At 37.2% G+C, this 19,683-nt stretch overlaps 1 protein-coding gene and 1 long non-coding RNA gene across 14 annotated transcripts in view; one reads left to right on the top strand and one right to left on the bottom strand.

The window, feature by feature from the left end:
• The window catches only part of LOC111427462 (Down syndrome cell adhesion molecule 2), a 52,053-nt gene extending 39,491 nt beyond the window's left edge, over positions 1 to 12,562 (bottom strand). For both annotated transcript variants that reach the window (XM_023062618.2, XM_023062620.2), the window contains exon 1: positions 12,493 to 12,562. In XM_023062618.2, the coding sequence (XP_022918386.1) occupies positions 12,493 to 12,538 (46 nt within the window). In that variant the 5' untranslated portion in view covers positions 12,539 to 12,562. The remainder of the gene's footprint in view (positions 1 to 12,492) is intronic.
• The window catches only part of LOC111427465 (uncharacterized), a 37,545-nt gene that overhangs the window by 11,975 nt on the left and 5,887 nt on the right, over positions 1 to 19,683 (top strand). For 6 of the 12 annotated variants that reach the window (XR_011639659.1, XR_011639660.1, XR_011639662.1 and 3 more), the window contains 3 exons: positions 1,156 to 1,410; positions 2,966 to 3,136; positions 10,087 to 19,499. This is a non-coding gene — a long non-coding RNA (uncharacterized lncRNA). The remainder of the gene's footprint in view (positions 1 to 1,155; positions 1,411 to 2,965; positions 3,137 to 10,086; positions 19,500 to 19,683) is intronic. The other 6 variants (XR_011639667.1, XR_011639658.1, XR_011639661.1 and 3 more) reach the window with 6 other exon arrangements.

Here is a 19,683-nt window from a genome sequence, read left to right as displayed (position 1 = left end):
ATTCGATTGATGACGTCATCGTATGACGTTGACTGGTGCAAAACGGTATAGTGTCCGATTGATTCCGCCAGTGAACGCATGTGTGTATGCTCTAGGGATAGAGCAGGACGTTCGATGGCCAACCGGGACCACGCACAATCATCCGGTGCGCCCGTTAATGGGATCAATGCAAATCCCGGATTGAATCCTGCGCGCCTGCTGCAGGGCACATTGACCTATTTACCGGGCAGCAGCACTCCTCTGACCGGGACCGACCTGCGTGCGTTCTGTTGCAAAGCGCGTACGCACAAACTGACGTCGGAAGGGGTGAGAAGAGGGGCGTCAACCATCGCGTACGTGGTACAACGTTTGACGTCACAACTTCAAAACTTTATCGTTAATTTATAATACGAATAAAGTAACTCGTTGTTACAATAAATTAAATGTTGCGATGTGTGCTTTGTACCGTAAATTCCAGATTTCTATAAAGATCAGAACGCGTATATCAGACTTCGATATCGTCGAGGCGTGAAGCGTACATCTTCTACACTAGAATGGGGTGCAAAGAAAGAGGAGGGTGGAGAACGTCGCCGTCGGCGGTATCCGTACGTATCGGATACTAAACTGTCGATGGGGAAGTCGTTTTGAGAAAAATATTAACTTGTATAGTACAACCCGAAAAGCGGGGAAGCTTAAGGTGATAAAAAAAATAACTAAACGAAGATCACTAAAACGAGAGTTTTATAAATCCTCTTTATCTAAACTCGATATCGTATTTTACTTTTTTTGATACTACGAAAGAACATCAAATGTTATATTTTACTGTAATAATCCAGAAAGGATCGACGGAAAGGATGTTTACTACAGTAATATATCTGCCAATTTTTTTTTCTTTCGTTTTACGATAAAAAACACTCACGCAACGGGGCCAATTGCCCCAACGTTGATGGGAGCACACTTGAGTCATATAAAGGCGAGATAGAACCAAAATTCCGTAATAGTCAGCGATATCTTTATGAGATTCCGGTTATTAATAAGACTTATAGCATCAGCAATTCTGAACTAAATCTAAATAGTTTACTTTATCTAATTAAAGTATTAAGCTTTATCTAAATCGAATCAATCACCTCCATTAAAATAAAATAGTGAGTTATTTCAGCATCATTTGTATTCTAGATGTCGACGCTGACTTTGGATATGGTGGCTGGCAGGCAATTGCCTCAATTACTCCCCATGGGTGTTCGGACTGACGTAACATGGTTTCCAATTTCTGCCAGGTTATTCATTCATCACGGACGCCGTCATGCACAGAGAGAACGACGACGCCGCCGCCTCAAATGCTGGAACCCCCCAAATGATTGATCGTTTACTTCGGAAATTAACGGTCGTCAACTGATGCGTTAATATGCCTATCGATTAAGAAGTCAAAATGTAAGTTTTAATAGAAAGAGGAGAGGGAGGAACGAAACGAAGACGAAGAGATGGTTTTTCATCGACGCTGAAGCGTAAAAACCCCTAACGGGGTACGTTAACAAACCCTCCTCGTTCTCCCCTCACTTCCCTCTTTCTTCATCTGTCGTCTCTTTTCGAGCGGGCCTTTTCATTTCACATCCGTGCATGTTTATAACCCGTCTCTTGCGACGGAAGTAGCCTATGCCTTTGACGCTGTCGTTGCCTCTATAATTAACGTGGAGACTCGAAAATCGCTCACAAAAACCCGCGCCTCGGCAACGTACTGGTAGTAAAAAAGAACACGAATACTAATTAGTAGAAATCTGGTGCTGAGAGAAAATTTTTTGAAAAGAGTATCCCAAAAAGAAATAAAATAAAAATAAAGTCTCGTTCGTAATCCGATGGTATTAGGTCAAAAATAATCGCGTTCTCGCTGCCTCGAGTATTGATAAAGCGTGTGGGTGTCGTCGGTGGAGATAGAAACGAAATTGACGCGCGGCTGAAGCGCGCCAACCCGGTTCCCAGGGGAAATCAGGCGCGTCCTCTTGTCACCGGGACCTCAAACGCCAAATAACCCAACGGCACAGCATATCTCCAAGACGTAAAGCCCTCGCAGAGAAGCCCTAGGATTACCTCCTCAACAGACGACACGTTTATTTTGAAAGACATTTCTTGCTCTAACAACACTAACAAATGTTTAACTTTACTTAAAAATGAATTAAATAAAATCGTTATTTTAAAAAATGAATGTATATAATAAGACGGTATTAATAAAGTAAAATATAGGGGGTAGAAGGTGCCACGTAAGCCTTAATTCATTCGGCTTCGCGCACGGCTTATTGTAAGTGTCAAGAAAACGGGGCAAGAGGGTGCCAGACGAGGGCTTCCTTCCGGACTTATTAAATTTTCAGGACGACTTCGCGATTTCGTATACTATACGAATTTGCTTCTTGCTCGTTGCCGAGGTTTGTATCCTATACCCACAACACGTTCTGACGTAGCATAATGAATATCCCGGTTCGTGAAGGATAATTTATCAGAAATGTGTCGCACATGAAATTAATTATTAACCGTTTTGAAATTACAAGTAAAAATTCTCATCAAGGCTAAACGTAAATGAAGATATTTTTTGTCATTGGTCAACCGACTTGCATCTCAACCTCGTCGTCGCTCTCCAAATTGAGATAAAACGACTTGTACACCAGATGAGATTGAAATTGAATTCAAGACGCGGTCCGCAAAAGTCATTTTGACGAAACCGCCCTCCTCTTAATCTTCCTCGTCGGATTTTATCAGGTTACTTTTACGGACAAATTCTCAAATTTTTCGTCCGAACCACCGTTAGTTGGATAGATGGATCAAAGATTAGATACCATAGTACTGCAACCTACATATTTATTATAAGATTATCAATTTATTCTTAAATAGGTTAAGTAATGATGTCAGTTTTATAGGATACCTACATATATAAAGGTTTTAATGTCAAATTTATTATTAATTTTGTAGTCATTATAAGCTCTCTAATCTTTTGCAGTAAATGGAGAAATACAATAACTTGCAATATGGATCATATCAAACCAAAAAGAAGAGCTACACAAAAGATAGACACTGAAGAGTTATTGATCACAACCCAATAAAGTTCTTCGACAACGTAAAATGTTAAACAGCCCTAAATGCCAGCAGGAAAAAGAAAATAGATTTTCAGGTACGGTTTTGTTCATAAAAAGGTATATACTAATAGTAATACAGAAAAACTTCGATATAACGTTATTCAGCGCTAGATTGTTATATTAGTTTAGTGTTAGTTCTAATGCTAGTTTTCTTACTATTATTGAACTAAAACTAGAACTAACACTAGACCTAGAACTAGAAAGTTTCGGGTTTAGCCGTGCGTCTGAAGAAAGTCGAAACATTCAGGTTTAGCTGTCTTAAGAGACGCAGGGCTAAAGCCGAAACTTTCTAGTTCTAGGTCTAGCGTTAGTTCTAGTTTTAGTTGTTAAGTATTTGTTAATTCAAAGTGTGAAATAGTAGTTGCCTATCCCTGCGTGACGTCACGAACGGGTCTTCGAGCTGTGCACCCCGCATGTAGCATCGAGGTTCTACTGCATAATTGAAACTTTCACCACATACTACAACATCAACAGAACTAGTAGTAGATTGCAATTAACACTTTCCTTTCATTATTTGAATATAAACCATGGTGTAATAATTTTCTGCTTTGAGTTCATCGTAAATACTCAGTTGCTACATTAAGCATCATTTGATCGTTATTCAGACTCTACCATACTAAAGAAACAACAATATTCAAGTGAGAGAATCGCTTAAATCTTCTAAGCTATAAACAAAAGGAAAAAAAATGAAATACAAAACTGGATTTCGTATAATAAACGAAGGACGTTACTCGTAGAAAAGTTATGAATTTTAAAGTTGGCGGTAATTACGGAAAAACAAACGGAGCGGCGGTCGGTCGAAAGGAGGGATTTGACCGTTTCGTCGTACTTGGGAAAGTTTAAATCAGGGTAGAGAGGCCGAATTCGCAGCGAACCTTTATTCGCTTAATCCTGGATGTTTCGCTCAGAAAAACGGGCTTAGTTTTAATTAAATCCGCGTGCTGCCACTCCACGTAAAATCTTTACAATCAAAAATTACTTGATATTACAAATATTCTTTGGTTTAGTGGTGTTGGAAATAAAATCTTTATATTAATGGGAAGACGTGAAGTTGGCAAATATAAGAAAGGTCTTGAGACGGAACAGAACGTTTTTGGGGTAAAAAAAAGAACGACCGACTAAATGCGGGAGATTAAACGCCGTTTTCGCTTCCCCTCATTCTTCTTGACTCAACGGGGGGCGCACTACGCTACTCGAAAGGGTGCTGACCGTACCGGATTCCGTCCACAGATGGCGGCATCGCCGTGGGGACGCATGCAGACAATGGCCACTTGGATCGTTCCCCTATACAATACCTATTGTGGAACTGGCAGTAGACTCCCCCGCTGCCTACTAGGTCTGGTCGTGTCCTCTCTGGTTGGCATCGTCATGAGCTTTTCGGCACATGTCCGACAGATAACGACCATTCCCTGAACAATAGACTACGTCTAATTAAAATCTGATCAAAAATCGACTCAGACTCGATACTTATTTTATTTATTATAAATTTTATCATTTATATCTTTCGTGGTTTTTGTTAGACGAACAAGAAAAGTAGTTGACAGATGGAAAATACTATGGCGTGTCGTCACGACCGCTCACAGCGACGTCTATGAATACAAAACGTGACGAACGGCACTGTCTTTTCTTTTTTCATTTCCTTTTTCCTTTCTCTTTTCTATCTTTCTCGGTCGACGATGTCGTGAACGTGGAGTTTTCAAAAGTCCAGACACGAAAGGGGCCTGATACTCCATGGAATTCCGGATTGAATCCGTTCACGCGGATTCTTCCGTGGAATGCAATTTTTCCGAGTGTGTGCTGCAACCGATCGAATTCCTGACACCTTTAGAAGATATCGAAAAACACAACTAGCAAGAAAACGTGTTTTAAGAATTTTTTCCCATTTTACGACGCCACTTGGAACGTTACACGTTACGATACAACTGTCGCGGAGATTACGGTAGGAAAATTGGAAATGGAAAGTGTCGTGACGCGGATTTTACGTCGTCATCGTCCTTTTTTACATCGTCTCCCAACGCCTCTGCGTCTCTACGACGTTCGTTTCGCTTCTATGAAGCGAATGGGATTGGTTTTCAATTTTCCGCGTCAAATTTCCACCAGAATTGAAGACTACGAATCCCATTTTGTTGCGCGAAGAAGCGCACCCGTCACCCGTTATTTAACGAAATCGCGTAAACACGAAGCGTTCTCAAAATCACAAATAAATATACAATTTCAATGATTGCATAAATTTTTATATTGACTATATGTATTTATTGATTTATTACTCCGGCGTCGAAACGTTGCCACTGGCGATTGTAATATCCGGTTGAGGAGTCTCTCGATGTCCACGATTTTGACGAAATTAAACCCTCTGGCAAGATGGCCTCTCTCGAACACTCTGGCAGTTTAATCCATACCTTGTTAATTATAGGGGTTAAATTCGTTGAAACGTTACGGTTTAAGTTCCACCCCGATTACTTGGACACAAAAAAAAGGTAGAAAAGAAAAATTCAACGCGCCGTAATTAAAAGCACCCCCTCGTTAAAATGGAAAAGGGAATGCGGAACGAACTACAAAACGCAAGTAATTAACGGCGAATTTAATATTATCGGGGATATTTATCGTGTAGCGCCCGGTTCGTGTTTACACGTTTTAAATTACCCAACCCGATGGTAATCGTTAATTAAGTGCAGGAAAACGGGATCAATTAAAAACACTTTTACTTCTTTAATTCAAAAAAACAAGAACAAATTAAGAAAGAAACAAAAACAAATCTATCACGGCTTAAAAAAAATTACGAAAAAAGACTTAATATTGTAATAATATAATTAAAAATGCCAGTGGCAGAAAACGGAACGCAAAATTTGCATTGGAAATTTATTAAAATTGAGTTCACCCTCGTTATAATAAATCTGTTGTTCTTCTCAATAAAATACGTTGCCTGCGTCTTAATTGAAACACAAAGCGGCGCGTAGTAGAAGAAGTGAAGCGTAATCCTGTAACCGTCTCACGTAAATAATAAAGGGATACACCTCAAGCGTAATGAGAAATAGAAATTATGGGGTTAAAGTAACGAATTTTGTTTGTGGTGTCTTGAGGGAAATCTTATCCATGTAAAATGAAAAAATTAAATAATCCAAAGGATAATAACTTAATGTTATAATGATTTTCGTTGATCACATAACATTTACATCACAAAAGCATCTAAATGAGTTTATATCATTGTTTCTATTGTATAAAGAATTCCTAGAATTTTTTAGAGTTGGAATTGTTTAAAGCTTAATTATGCATACATAAAGCTAGAAATTCTAAATTTAACCCATGGGGATAACGATAAACCCGCAGTTACTTGCTCACCGATTTCTAAAGATCAGTAATTCTGGAAAGCTAAAAATGTATATGTTGTTATGGAAATAACGAGCAATCCGAAACGACAATACATACTTGCTTTCGGGTCATAATAATGGTGCAGCTAGACCAAATAAAGGAAAGAAAACATGGATTGTAGTAATAGTTAAGGATGTTATTACTGACGAAATCTCGTAACCCACTTCTTTGCATAACAATTAAAAGGTCCACTTTTTACGAATACTGAATACTGACTATAAATAGCGCTGATTATAGAATCACAAAAGATTCATGAAAACATTTCCTGACCTAAGAAATTCCATCTTCGAATTAATTTTAATTCCAACCACCATCAATACGTTATCTAAATAAACACCCATAGAAGAAAAATTCTGGAAAACATATATAACGTTTGACAACATGAAGGAAGAAGAAAACCTAAGAGAAGGCACCAACTTCGATTAATAGTCTTAAATTGTTGAATCTTCAAAAAATATTTGATCGCTCAAAAAGATAAAATCGTATTTTTGTTGCTACTGGACGCCGTGAAAGAATTGAATATCTTATAAAGCTCTCAAGAGAGCTACTAATATACGATATCTTTAATCATCAGTAATGCTCCGTGTCAATGAATTTTTCCATCATTAACTTTCAAGGCTAAATCTTTATAATCCAATATCAAACCCAATCAAATAAGCATAGTTTACTTTGAAACCAGATCCAATCTGCTTTAATCTCTAATCCACAAAATAAGCCCCTTTTGTTTTTCCCCTAGAGGCCAAAATTGAAAATATCGTAAAACCAGCAAGTGCAGTTATCTTGATTATTATATTATTATTATAGGTGGAGTATTATAACTATGACATTATATGGACACTATTTTACAGAGAATTTGATGACGTAGTAACGTTGTCACAAATCCTATAATCGTTTCCCATTATACAAATAATAGTGCGAATAATAACCTATGGTACCTATGGTCGATGAAACTTAATATTATATGATATGCGGTAGAACATTCCCACCTCATTTCTGTGTTGATGCATTTAGTGGTGATGATCGAGACCAATGACATGGCAGAAGCAGCGATTCTACAATTTTTCTGGTTTGCATGGTTTGGATGACGAAGTATAAAAGTGTATGTAACATAAGCTGGGAGGAAGGAACCCAACCTGCAGTATATGAAGTACAACCTCAGTCGTTTTGCAAATCTCCGTCATATTGGACGTCAAGTCAAACCGGAATTCGAAATGACACCAATCTTTCTGATGGTATCAGGAAAGGGGGTCATTCCGTACAACAATACTGTCATGAATAATGAATTACGTTGTATCTGGATTTAGTACAACACCATAACAACTAGATCAGTATGAAATCCCTTCTGGATTACTGTTGTCTGTTTATATAGTCAATGTGCTACAAAAATCCGCATACATCCATGTCATTGGTGCAATCTGGTATGGATGCACACCAAAGGTATGATTGTCAGAACTCTATATAAGAAGATGCAGTAAAAGTTGATCAAACAAGTCGAAAGCTTTAAGAAAATAAGAGTTTCCAGATTCCATCATCCATCTCACTACGCACGAAATCCAAGAGCCTGACCAGAAAAATATTGCAGAAATCTATAATTTAATCAAATTCATCTATATTACCTACAAAGATTAAATAGTACAACACCAATACCCATAGATGTAGAACCACAAAATAACAATGGAGATTTTAGCTATGTCATCTTCAACATGACAGATTCATAACATTTTGTAAGCCATTTGCAATCATTCCACCAACGCGAACTCTGATGCATATTCAACAAACAATAATATTGTATTTTTAAGAAATTTTCCAGCTGGAGTCTGATAAGGAATTCCAAATTATCGACATAATTCATTAAGTCCTCATGTACACTTAACTGAAAAATCCCATTTATCTGAAGTTTCCAAGCAAGCACGGAGTTTGTTTAATAGAAAATATATTTTCCTTTGCTCCAAAATACACAGAGATCAATATAGAAACTATATCTGTTTCTAGGAAAATTCTTGTCTTTAGATAGACACTGAACAAAATTTCGAACAAATATAAATTCAAAATCGTATTAAAGAGGAGATTAAAGCCGGGGTTTGACTACTACTTTAATATACATGTAACAAGATAAAAATACCTTGTTGGATGATATTATTAACTTCGGAGTCGTTTTCTTGTAAAAGGTAATTTTTCAAATACAAAATTACGTCGTATATCTCGTCCGGTATATTATATATATATTACAAGAGGTGCACGTCCGCAAAACCGAGGTATCTGTCGGGATTATGACGTACGATACCCAAGCAATATATTCCCTGGACGTTGCCCGCATTTCATACCGAGAATACCCTCGAGTCGTTGAAATTGTCTTCCGAGATTGATTACAAAGCAAAAATCTCTCCTATTGTATAAAATAAATCTGTATTATTACAAACCGACCTTTCTATTTTATTTCTCACGTCCCGTCGATTTCAAATATATCATAAGGTATCTTCGAGAACACACAATAGCAACAGAAATTCTCCCAACTACAATTTCGAGGAGCGCTGAAAAATTCGCACCCACCTCGGATATTAATTTTAACCGTCAAGACGAACGTTGTGAAACTTGGTGAGAAGGGATGTACGATTTCAATGTCGGTAGCATCTTGAAGTTCCTTGAGGTTGGAGGCAGATATGGAGAGTACACGGAATGGATGGAAATCGTAGATTGCGCTATTGTGTGCGGACGAAGTAGCTGCGGAGGGTCCATTTGCATCACTTTATCGACAATGCGTTCCGTTTCGTCGTCGGCAGAACCACCAATTCCAATCCCTTCGCCTCTATCCCACCTCCCCAACAACAAAAAAAAACTAGTTTATATGATGATCAGCTTCGAAATCGAATATTCGCGAAGAGTTATGGAATTATTTAGGAGTGTGTAGATGACAACCAACAACAAAAAATGTTTTTATGATGGACTGGAAATAGTTGGCTTGAACACAAGAAACCTTTCAGGTCGTTCAAGAAATAAACAAATATAAGGGATAGGTTCTAGACATCTCCTCAAGCAATGCTTGTTTACCGACGAGATTCGAGTAAACTTCGCAGCAGACTCGACATATCACTTTGAAAGGAAGCAAAAACCTAGACAATAAAGATAAAAGTCAAACTTTAAATTATATTCCCATTTTTCTTAGCATTAATTTTTCACCGTCATCATTCTTTCTCGGATGCCATTCACCCCGGTTAAGAGGAGAGGAGGAGACAACGAACGACAAAATGCACCGACGACGCCTCCACCACATTTCATATTCAGCGCGCAAATATCGACCGGGCGTGTCATCAGCCAGATTCAATACTAATCAGCTACCGCGGCAGTACCAGCAGCATCTAGCCTCCTTCGTTGCGGTGTTGACCGGCGGCGTCGACTCGGTCCGTCCCTTCTACTTTAAGCCGGGACGACTTCTAGTTGGTGACGTGAAATCAGAAAGGCGATCGTCACGAAATTCGCACCGGAAATTACGAAACGGAAGGTGGAAGTCTCCTTCCTCTTTTAAAACGAAAAAAACAATTTCAATGATTTTCAAATTTAAACGTAAGAATCGTCTAAAACAACATAATTAATATATATGTTTTTTTTTTTTTGATAGAATTGCGTTTAAATATGACGAGAGGTTAAGGATAAATTCTTAATGCCGTCATTTAACCCTCGAAACCGAGCTTCGGTCGACCGGGGGAATAATCCTGAATTAATTGAGGGAAAACCCGTGTTTGAAGAGCAACGTCTCCTTCGTATCTGGGCCAGGTGAGTCTTTCCGGAGAGTTAAGTCTTCCCTACTGTTCATAATTCACCTGGGCTCGCGTTGCGCCACTCTGACCACACGTTCACTAAAACACGAGTATACTAAATAAGTTTCTGGTTCAACTAACAAGAAAAGACTCTCAATTTTAAATCCAAAAAAATTCAAATTTTGATTTTGTTTTCTATATTTTATAAAATATAGAGTTTTGGTTAGTTCAATGAAAAATATACAACGCTGAATAACAATTAAAACTAGAACTAACACTAGACTTAGAACTAGAAACATGCGGATTTAGCCGCACGTCTCTCAAGACGGCCAAACCCGAATAATTGTAGTTCTAGGTCTTGTGTTAGTTCTAGTGATAGTGCAATACTAGAACTAACACTAGACCGAGAACTAGAAACATGCGGATTTAGCCGCACGTCTCTCAAGACGGCTAAACCCGAATGATTCTAGTTCTAGGTTTTGTGTTAGTTCTAGTGATAGTGCTAGTGCAATACTAGAACTAACACTAGACCGAGAACTAGAAACATTCGGATTTAGCCGCACGTCTCTCAAGACGGCTAAACCCGAATGTTTCTAGTTCTAGATCTAGTGTTAGTTCTAGTTTTAGTTCAATGGTAAATATACAACAATCTAACGCTTGAAAGTTATGCTTGAAGTTCTTGGGTTGGGTTCAGTCTATGCCATTGTTTAACGAACAACTCACAACAAAACGTTTTCAAATGAAAAAAATAAGTCGCCATACAACGATGTTACTTCACACGGGCGAAATTGCAGGACTATACAAAGAACGTCAGTGTGCAGTGAAATTCTAGATGCTGATCACCCATCGAATACATGCAGTGAAATGGAACATGGCAGCGAGAATAATGGAAACCGCAAAGTTAAAATCGAGATGCAATTTAATGCATTGGTAGAGATCAAATGAAATGGTACCTATCTGTATGAACAGAATACGAAAAGTGAAAGAACAGAATTGAGATGTATTTTCAATGAAAGTCAATTACATGTACAAAAGAAACCACAACTGTTCAGAAAATGGAAACTTTCATAGAACTTCTGTACCTACATAGCAAATATTTTAATCTTTGGACAACAGCTAACACTGGTGTTTAGACACATGCAAGGATAGAAACACAACTTATTGGGTGTTGAACTAAACCAAGCGGCATTAAAGTGCAAATTGGAACTTATCTCGTCTCTGAAAAACTTCTATAAATTTCTTATTTTCTTATATTAATAAAACCCATATTAATCATTAGATAATAACTACGTATCTATACATGAAGCAATAACAAGAAAACGTGATGCTTCAAGATTACCTTACACCCTCCATCCTTCGTGGTAATTAACCTCTTGATATCGGTTGGGAGCAGGTCGCACAACTTCTCTTATCGCTTGCGTTTAAGCTGAGAACTCCTGTTAATATAGGTTGGTAATTGTAGTACCATTCGAGAAGACACAACATCCAACCAAGAACTCATATAACAGTTTCGATATTAAATTAGTTCTAGGAGTCCCAAAATGTTAATTACGACAAGTTTTTTTCGTTCATCGAAAAAATGTTGTAAATCTAAAATCTTTTGCACAACGATAAAATCGAGATGCGAGAAAAGTTTTTCGTTTGCAAGAAAAGCGAGAAAGCTGCGCATCCTAATCTCCAAAAGTTTCAAGCTTTCGGGGAAACTCTTGTATGGTAAATCGGCCGCGTACATTACCAACTTACTCTTCTCCCACTGGATGGGAACCTGTTAGAGTGTAATTGAATACAACGGTGTGCTTTTAGGTTAATGCAAATGAGTTTTTCCTTTTTACATACATCCCTAACTATTTAGCCACACCGCCGAGTCTTTTGAGACAACGTTAACATCAAGAGATAATAAATTAAGATGAAAATTAGTATTGATTTTATTTGTAAATGTTTAAACGCGTTGCGAACAATACAAAACTTAAGCAAACTTAGCGAGGCGGTCTAAAATTTGTATAATAAATCAGGTTGCCGCTTAGAACGACGCCATTTTTCACGGATGCCGCCCCCAAGAACATGAATATAAATCGCGTTTACCTGTTAAAGCTTCACAAGAAGCTTTAAAATGCTCGAGCATGATTCTCAGTTTATCAAATTTACAACTTTCAAATTGTTAGACTAGTTTTTTAATCATACATGAGCTATTCAAGTATATGTATTTATGCCTAAAAGGTTTTCAAAAATTTTGAACTTATTGATGAATAAAAACTTCAAAGACTTACCTGTTGTAAGGGAGCCAAAAAGAGCAAGATGAAACACCACCAACATACTTCTTTCGTTTGTTTTTCTTATTTTTTTATTTCTAGCTAGTTCGCCCGAACTTCTCTATCTTTCTCTCTTTCGGCAACTAACTGCAAACCGCGCGCGCTAAGGTCAGTTACTATTTTCTTTTACAAGCAGAGCATAATGTGGCGCGTCGGACGTTTCCAGACGCCTTCAACACGCGGCTTTTAACGCCGATCGAAAACCGTAACGGCGTTGATAACAAGAGCGGCGGCAATAGCAGCAGCATTGGCGGTAGCCTTCCAAAGCGTGCTCCATCGTCGATGCGACGTCGCGCGCGTCCTATCACCGTCACAAACGCCGCGACACTGGCGTCGTGACGCCAGCAACGGGCTTGCGCCGTACAAACCTTATTGGGGTAGAACTTTTCAGAGTAACCCTCAGTTTCGGCGTCTTTGTTGTAAGTTGTTCTCCAACTACGTTCTAGGTGGAAGTAATATGTAGTAGCAATAATAGATATTGTTCAACAAGTTAGATGTGAATGTAAAAAAAAATTATGGTTAAAAAGGAAAACTTTTAAAAGATAATGAAAGGAAGTTTAATCTAGATTTGGAATCAATGTAAGTGCAATTGTTAAAAAGGTCTCTTCAGAACTCCAATCTTCGGTACTAGATGTGTATTGCGATTCAAGTTTGCTACATTTGTTATGATACTAAATGGAATAAAAATCTGTAGATGCCTAAATTACTCCTAAGTAGGATACAAAATTTGGGATTATCTATTTTGGTATGCGGAGATTCCAGACTTGATGAAGAGATGTTTGCAACTTGTAAATGCTTCAATTAAAAATCAATCCACATTGTGGCGAAACATCATCTTCAGCGATGCAGCTCTTTTTTGACTTAATTTATCAATAAGCAAAATATGCGGTATGGGACAGTATCAAAACGACACGTGTAGCAAGAGACTCAAAAATTGAGTGTGGGTTTTATGCCAGAGGTGTTACTAGAGTTCTTTCGGGTTGTTTTTATCATCTTCTTATCTCCATTCGTTTCTTCCATCCATACTTCTGCTAAATTTTGCCGTTTGCAAGCTTTCTTGTAGGATATACTTTCTGCCATACGATACTTCCTCTCTTCTGCCATTTCCTATGAGCTACTATTATCTACAAACTCTTAACATATCAATACCAGATGTTATTTTATCATTTTCTGGCCACCATCTAGTTTCTATCTACCACCTGCTTACTTCTGTTACCTTCTTCCAATCACAATATTCTACCATCACCACCTATTCTACCAGCTCCTATTACCTCCTACCTTTTGTTGCCTTCAATAGTTCTTCAATAAATTCTCGGAAAATGTAACTATTCTCGATGTAGTGCCGTACTCTTCAGCGTCATTCCTAAGATCTCCCGTAGTTATCCCTAAAACTGTTATATTATTACAGTTTAGTGATTATTAGTAGTATTGATATGTTGCTTTAAGCATAAAGAAGTTTATTAGGATCTGTTCATCTCCCTGGTAGATTAGGTATCCCTAATACAGTTCAAAATAAAGTAATCTTGCTTATAAAGTATCGTGCAATAATAATAATAATAATATTACTTAGTTGTTAACGTAACCAAGAAAGTTCATGAATTTGATTGAAATAACTCTATTGATAGATAATTTTTTTTTTAGGATCGAAGTAGTTTCAAAGTGACAATGTGATCGTATTGAATCGATTTTTGAATAAAGTACGCGCTACCTCATTATTCCCGATCCACTGTGGTCGTCTCCAATCGAAGAGAACCTTCAACACACCGAGGGGTTAGTTAGAGGGATAAAGAACTTTTTTTAAGACAAAAAAAGCCACCCTGTCGTCGGTCTTTCCGACGTAAAACGCAAATTGGATGGCAATCTCATTAGTGTAAAGGCAGGCCTTTCACCATTCGAGCGAACCGCTTGCTATCCAATTAAGAAATTCATTTCACGCGAAAAAAGTACCTATATCGATGTATGTCAATTCGGTGAATCCCACAAAAACGTTTCTAACATATTTCGAATAAAATTAAGAAAGAATTAAGCGAAAAAGGTAGAGTGACAAGAAAATAAATGGTGAGTGCACAACAGCATCTACAACGACGCGACGTCGACGGTGTTAAAATTCCCGAAACAAAGTGCGTCAAGTCAAGAATTTCCCAACTATTCGCAATTTGCCGCCCCACTAATTAGCGAGATTACACGGAAAAGAGCTCCCCCCCCCCTACACTTCATCTCCCCCCATCTGTGACAAATCGTTTCTCGCTTCCCCTTTCCGTTACGTCACTTCAATGCCGAACTTCGCCTTCACAACCTCCAAAGAGAGAAAACGAGTGGGGCACCAAAGGGAATGTTGGGCAAGGAAGGGATGAAAATCACCGTTATTAGGTGTAAGTGGGGAAACGTTGATTGCTCTAAAATTTCTGCTAAATATCAAAAATCAAAAAAAAATTTGATTCTTTTCTGAGAATCGATGTGGGATCGTGTTTAACAAATTTAATCATTAGGTCAAACGAGAAAAACTAGAACCTACCCCAACCATCTCGTAAATGTATTGAGTTGTATGCAGTTGCATGCTGTGACCTGGATACTAGAGAGATTGTTGCGCTGGTCCGAACAGAACACCGTTCTACGTGGGGGGGTTGAAGAGACGAGGGAAACACTCCCCACCTATATTCGAATAAAACATCATTCTCGTCGAAAAATCCCTCTTTGAAGTGAACGCTATACGTCTCCCGGTGGCGCTTTCTAATTACTCGTCGCTTTGGGCAGAGGGTGGTTTATCCCCCGAAAAGGGTAAGAGAAGAGGAACGCGTTGAAACCTTGGGGAGTTACTAAAACCCCGCTGGATTGTGGGTCGTCCTCTTGGAAAGACGTGCTTCCAACTGAAAGGGCGAGATTTTTTATGTAAATCCGATATGGTGACGATATTCAGGAACATGACCCAAAAAAAAGTCATTTTAAAAGTATTATCTCCTCAAACGATTATGTTCTTCTTAAATGGATTTACTACATAATAGCTTCCTAGTACCCAATTGGAATTCCTTGGGAGTAGGGGAGCACGATTTCACTTTCACCCATTTACCCTAATCGATAGCAGCCACCCCACAGAAGAATATAGCCCAAATTTAGTTCCATTACGTTCGAAAACTTAATCTCCAATGGTGGTCACGTAAGGGATTCGTGAGAAGATTTTCGATGAATCTCAGAGGAAACTCATTCCACGGTTTGTAATTCAATTTTTATTTAAATCTATGTACACAAAATATTCAACAGATATTTAGAAACAAAGATCTGAAATTTTTATCATTTCCCCATTTTTAACCAAAGCACGAAACGTATATTCAAATATTTATTCAAAACTGAATATAAAAGAGTAAATGTTATTAATAATAAGTGTTGGGTGATTTATTGGAAGCAGTAACATTCATGTTCCAACAGGATAACGCCCGACCTCATATCGCCCACATGTGTCAGAACTTCCTACACGAAGAAGAAGTACAAGAAGTACCCTGGCCTGCTCGCTCAAGCAGCAAACACCTTGCAGGAACTTCATCGTTATCTACAGCAAGCCTGGGATGAGATTCTATAAGATATTTCAGAACATGCCTCGCAGAATTAAACAGTGCATAAACAATCGTGGGATGTAACATTTTATTGACATAAATTGTTGGTATTTTTTTTTTAATTACTTGTATAAATTTCAGCTTTTTGATTCAGCTCTTTCGAAGTGTTGCAATTTTTTTGACACGTAGTTTATTTATTGAACTAGAACTAGCCATGCGTGACGTCACGATCGGGCCGTCGAGCTGTGCACCTTCGTATTATGCAATAATACAAGATATAGAACTTAGATGGTTAAGTATCAGTTAATTGGAACTTTCTTTATCGAAGGAAATTTAACAGCTGATACTACTTAGGTATGTAGTTGATTCAATAAGTCTAAATTACAGCTCATTTTGGCTGTTAAAAAAGTTCGGCGTTATCTAAAGCATTTGCAGGATAATGGATTACTAATATTGGATGAGTCACCTAATCTCAATCCTAAGACTACTTTTATCGAGAATCCTTAAAAAGTCGAGTTTATGAAACTAATCATGAAAGTGTTGCAGAGTTAAGGCAACGAGTTATCAATAAATCACGATTAATTTCCGTACTGCATCGATGAGAGTACTGTTAAATTAACAACACAACATAATGAACGCTTAATGAAGTAGACGTTATGTATTTTAGCAATTTAGTTGTTTAAATTAGTTATAATACAGTTGGGCTGCATTTAAAATTTGATTGAATTCGTATTGAAACATAAATTCTAATTATAAAACTATATACAAGGTGTTACATTTAAAAATTCAAAATGATTAGAATAGTATCAAGTGAGAAAGCAAACTTATTGGATTTGTCCCCCACAAATACGCCAAAACTGAAGTATATTGGCTTGGATTCTTAATAATTCATCTTCATTACCATATTACCATATTGCCATATTACCATGTTACCATATTACACGAAGCAAGGTTAATGAAATGGAAATTAAACTATTTCTGATTTAAAAACAAATAATTCAATTATAATATTACATAGACCGTGATTTTAGATTTGAATCGTGTGTGTAATGAGTCCGTAATCGACGAATAACGTCCTCCGGGCTTTGAAACTAATGGATTTCCGATAACATTGTAATGAGGTAATTCCCCAATTATTGTTAGGTGGAGTCCACGATCTGCATCATACCTGCAAAATTTCATTACCCTATCAATCGGCGATTCATGTCTATCGCGACATCCACTTTTAAAGCAGAAAGGGCGTTCAATTTTATTGGAACTTCTGCGGCAAATTTATATCGGATAATCGGATTATTCCGATTTCCATAGTACTCGAAAACATATCCCGTCTTGAGAAATAACATTTCAAGTTTTGTTTTGTAATTCGTTGTGAACCTATGTTAACTGGGGATAAAATTTAAACAAAAGCGTTCATACAGGTTCCGCAGCTCGGTCCAGCCCTTGTCACATACCGTGTCAATCAATATTTCGGCGGCGGTGGCACACGTGTACGTGTCCATTGTGTCACGGGTGTGCTTCGTAGAATGGACCTCGGTTTAATTCACATGCCATGGACATAGTGTAGGCGGGGAGAGAAACTTGCGTCATCCTCCACTGATTTTAATGTTGCATAATGATAATGTTTTTTTTTAGATTATCAAATTAGTATCATATTAATAGCTTTCTTTTGGTACGATTAATCAATACAAGAAAATTATACGCTATGTGGTGTATAGATTTCACGTAGTAGGATAAATCGGGACCGAACAGAACAGCTTCCGGGAAGTGCACAAACCCTGGGGCCAGTCCAATATTGCGCATTGTAATTAATTATTGATCGGCACGCTGCAATTCCGAACGACGACGACACCTCTAAACAAGTACAAAAGAAGAAACCGTGAAGTTATTGACTTAGCTTTAATTATTAGTGTGTTGGTACATTTTAGTTATTATCATAACCCTCTCGTAACATTATATCAATATTTCAATTAACACTTCGCAGAGATATTCCATGTATATTTAGGGATAAAGCCTTATACGTCCAGTAATTATTAGCGTAGTGTATATGTGTCGTAATTGCTGCGGATAAGCTAACCCAGTTTCAATATAAACGGTTTGAGGAGAGATATAGATGAGAGTTATTTCTCGCTGCGTCGACACAAAGTGTTTAATAATTATCAGAACGATTGATTCGAATCAATGCATCCCTAAGCCTACTTCAATAGAATTCCGTGAACTATTCCAACCCTGTTTTACCCATACAACCTATTCGGTGTATTTTGAGTAGCGAGGTATTGTCAATAGTGCATACCTAATGTTCGATTAAAGTCCTTCAGAACAACAACTACACCAGTAACAGATGTATAAGTGGAATTCGTACATATACAATAAATACATACATGTTGTAAGTTGTATTTACTTAAAGATAGTTCTTAATTTTGGTTGTTTGTTTATTTTAAATCTTAATCGTGGTAACAGTTTTTGATTTAGTTTCGAGAGTTTCTTTTCGACACGTCTTCACGTGTACTTTTTCAAGTCCTCCGGGCGTTGATTGCCCGAGAAAGTAAACTTGGCGAGATTACGGCGATTTCGACGAGCTCGAAATGGGAATTCCTACGGGAAAGTTAGCCGGGATTGTCTCGTTTGAGAATTTAAAGGCGAAAGAAAGCGAACGAGAGACAGCGCCGCGTCGAACACGAAAATAAAGTCGCCCCATTGCCAATTAAATTACGAATTTCACGGACGCTTTTCCGCTTTTCTCTTTACAATTGCACATCTTTTTATTTTCTCAATGTATTCTTTTTCTTTTTCTGGCATTAGTTTTCAGTTCTTTTAAAAAATGATTTTTATAGGTATTTCACATTTGTAAATATTTTTTATTGTGATTTTATTTTATTTTTATATAAGTACATAATTAATTATAAACCGCAATAAATTAATAAATTTTTATTTTGTACTTTACATTATCGTTTTAAATATTAAAGTGACATCTGTTATTCAATCGCAAAAGTAATAACTAAGTTATAAACAAAGGCTTAAATGAAAGATAAACTGAAATGTGCCTCATAGATGGCGTACTTTAAAATCAAATGCCAATCAAGTACCGTATTATGTTAGTATGGGTTGTATCCAAAGTCCGTTGAATAAACATACTGTATAAGGTTATCCAACAAAAATATAAAAGAAAAGAAAAGAAAATTTAAAAAATATTAAAATATAAAGCGAAATATTAACGGTTATAATTTTATTATTGTTAGGTTACCCAACTTGACTCGGTTACCATGGTGATTAAGATCCAAATATTGCAGGTGCTTGTTAAAAATGAAGTAAAATTTTTATTTTTTAAATTTTGAGTTTTTTACGGGAAAACTGTTATTTAATTGGTTGAAAAGGCTGTATTTAACTCAAAATTGGTTTATCTAGGGTATTATAAACAAGGTAAGTGGATTAAATCAAAAAGAGATATTTTTAATTTATTTCTCTTAATTAGAATCGATTTAAATTAACTAGAATTAACGAATTTGTTATGAATGCGAGATAATCCTAAAGAATTCGAATTGTTTTAAAATTAATAAAAATTAAGTTAGAATTGATAAAAAAATCGGTATAAAATTTTATTATT

This window comes from Onthophagus taurus, chromosome 2 (assembly GCF_036711975.1).
Source record: "Onthophagus taurus isolate NC chromosome 2, IU_Otau_3.0, whole genome shotgun sequence".
Classification (NCBI taxonomy): Eukaryota; Metazoa; Arthropoda; class Insecta; order Coleoptera; family Scarabaeidae; genus Onthophagus; species Onthophagus taurus.
Note: the sequence above shows the minus strand (reverse complement) of the source record. Positions and strands in the feature narration are given on the sequence as shown.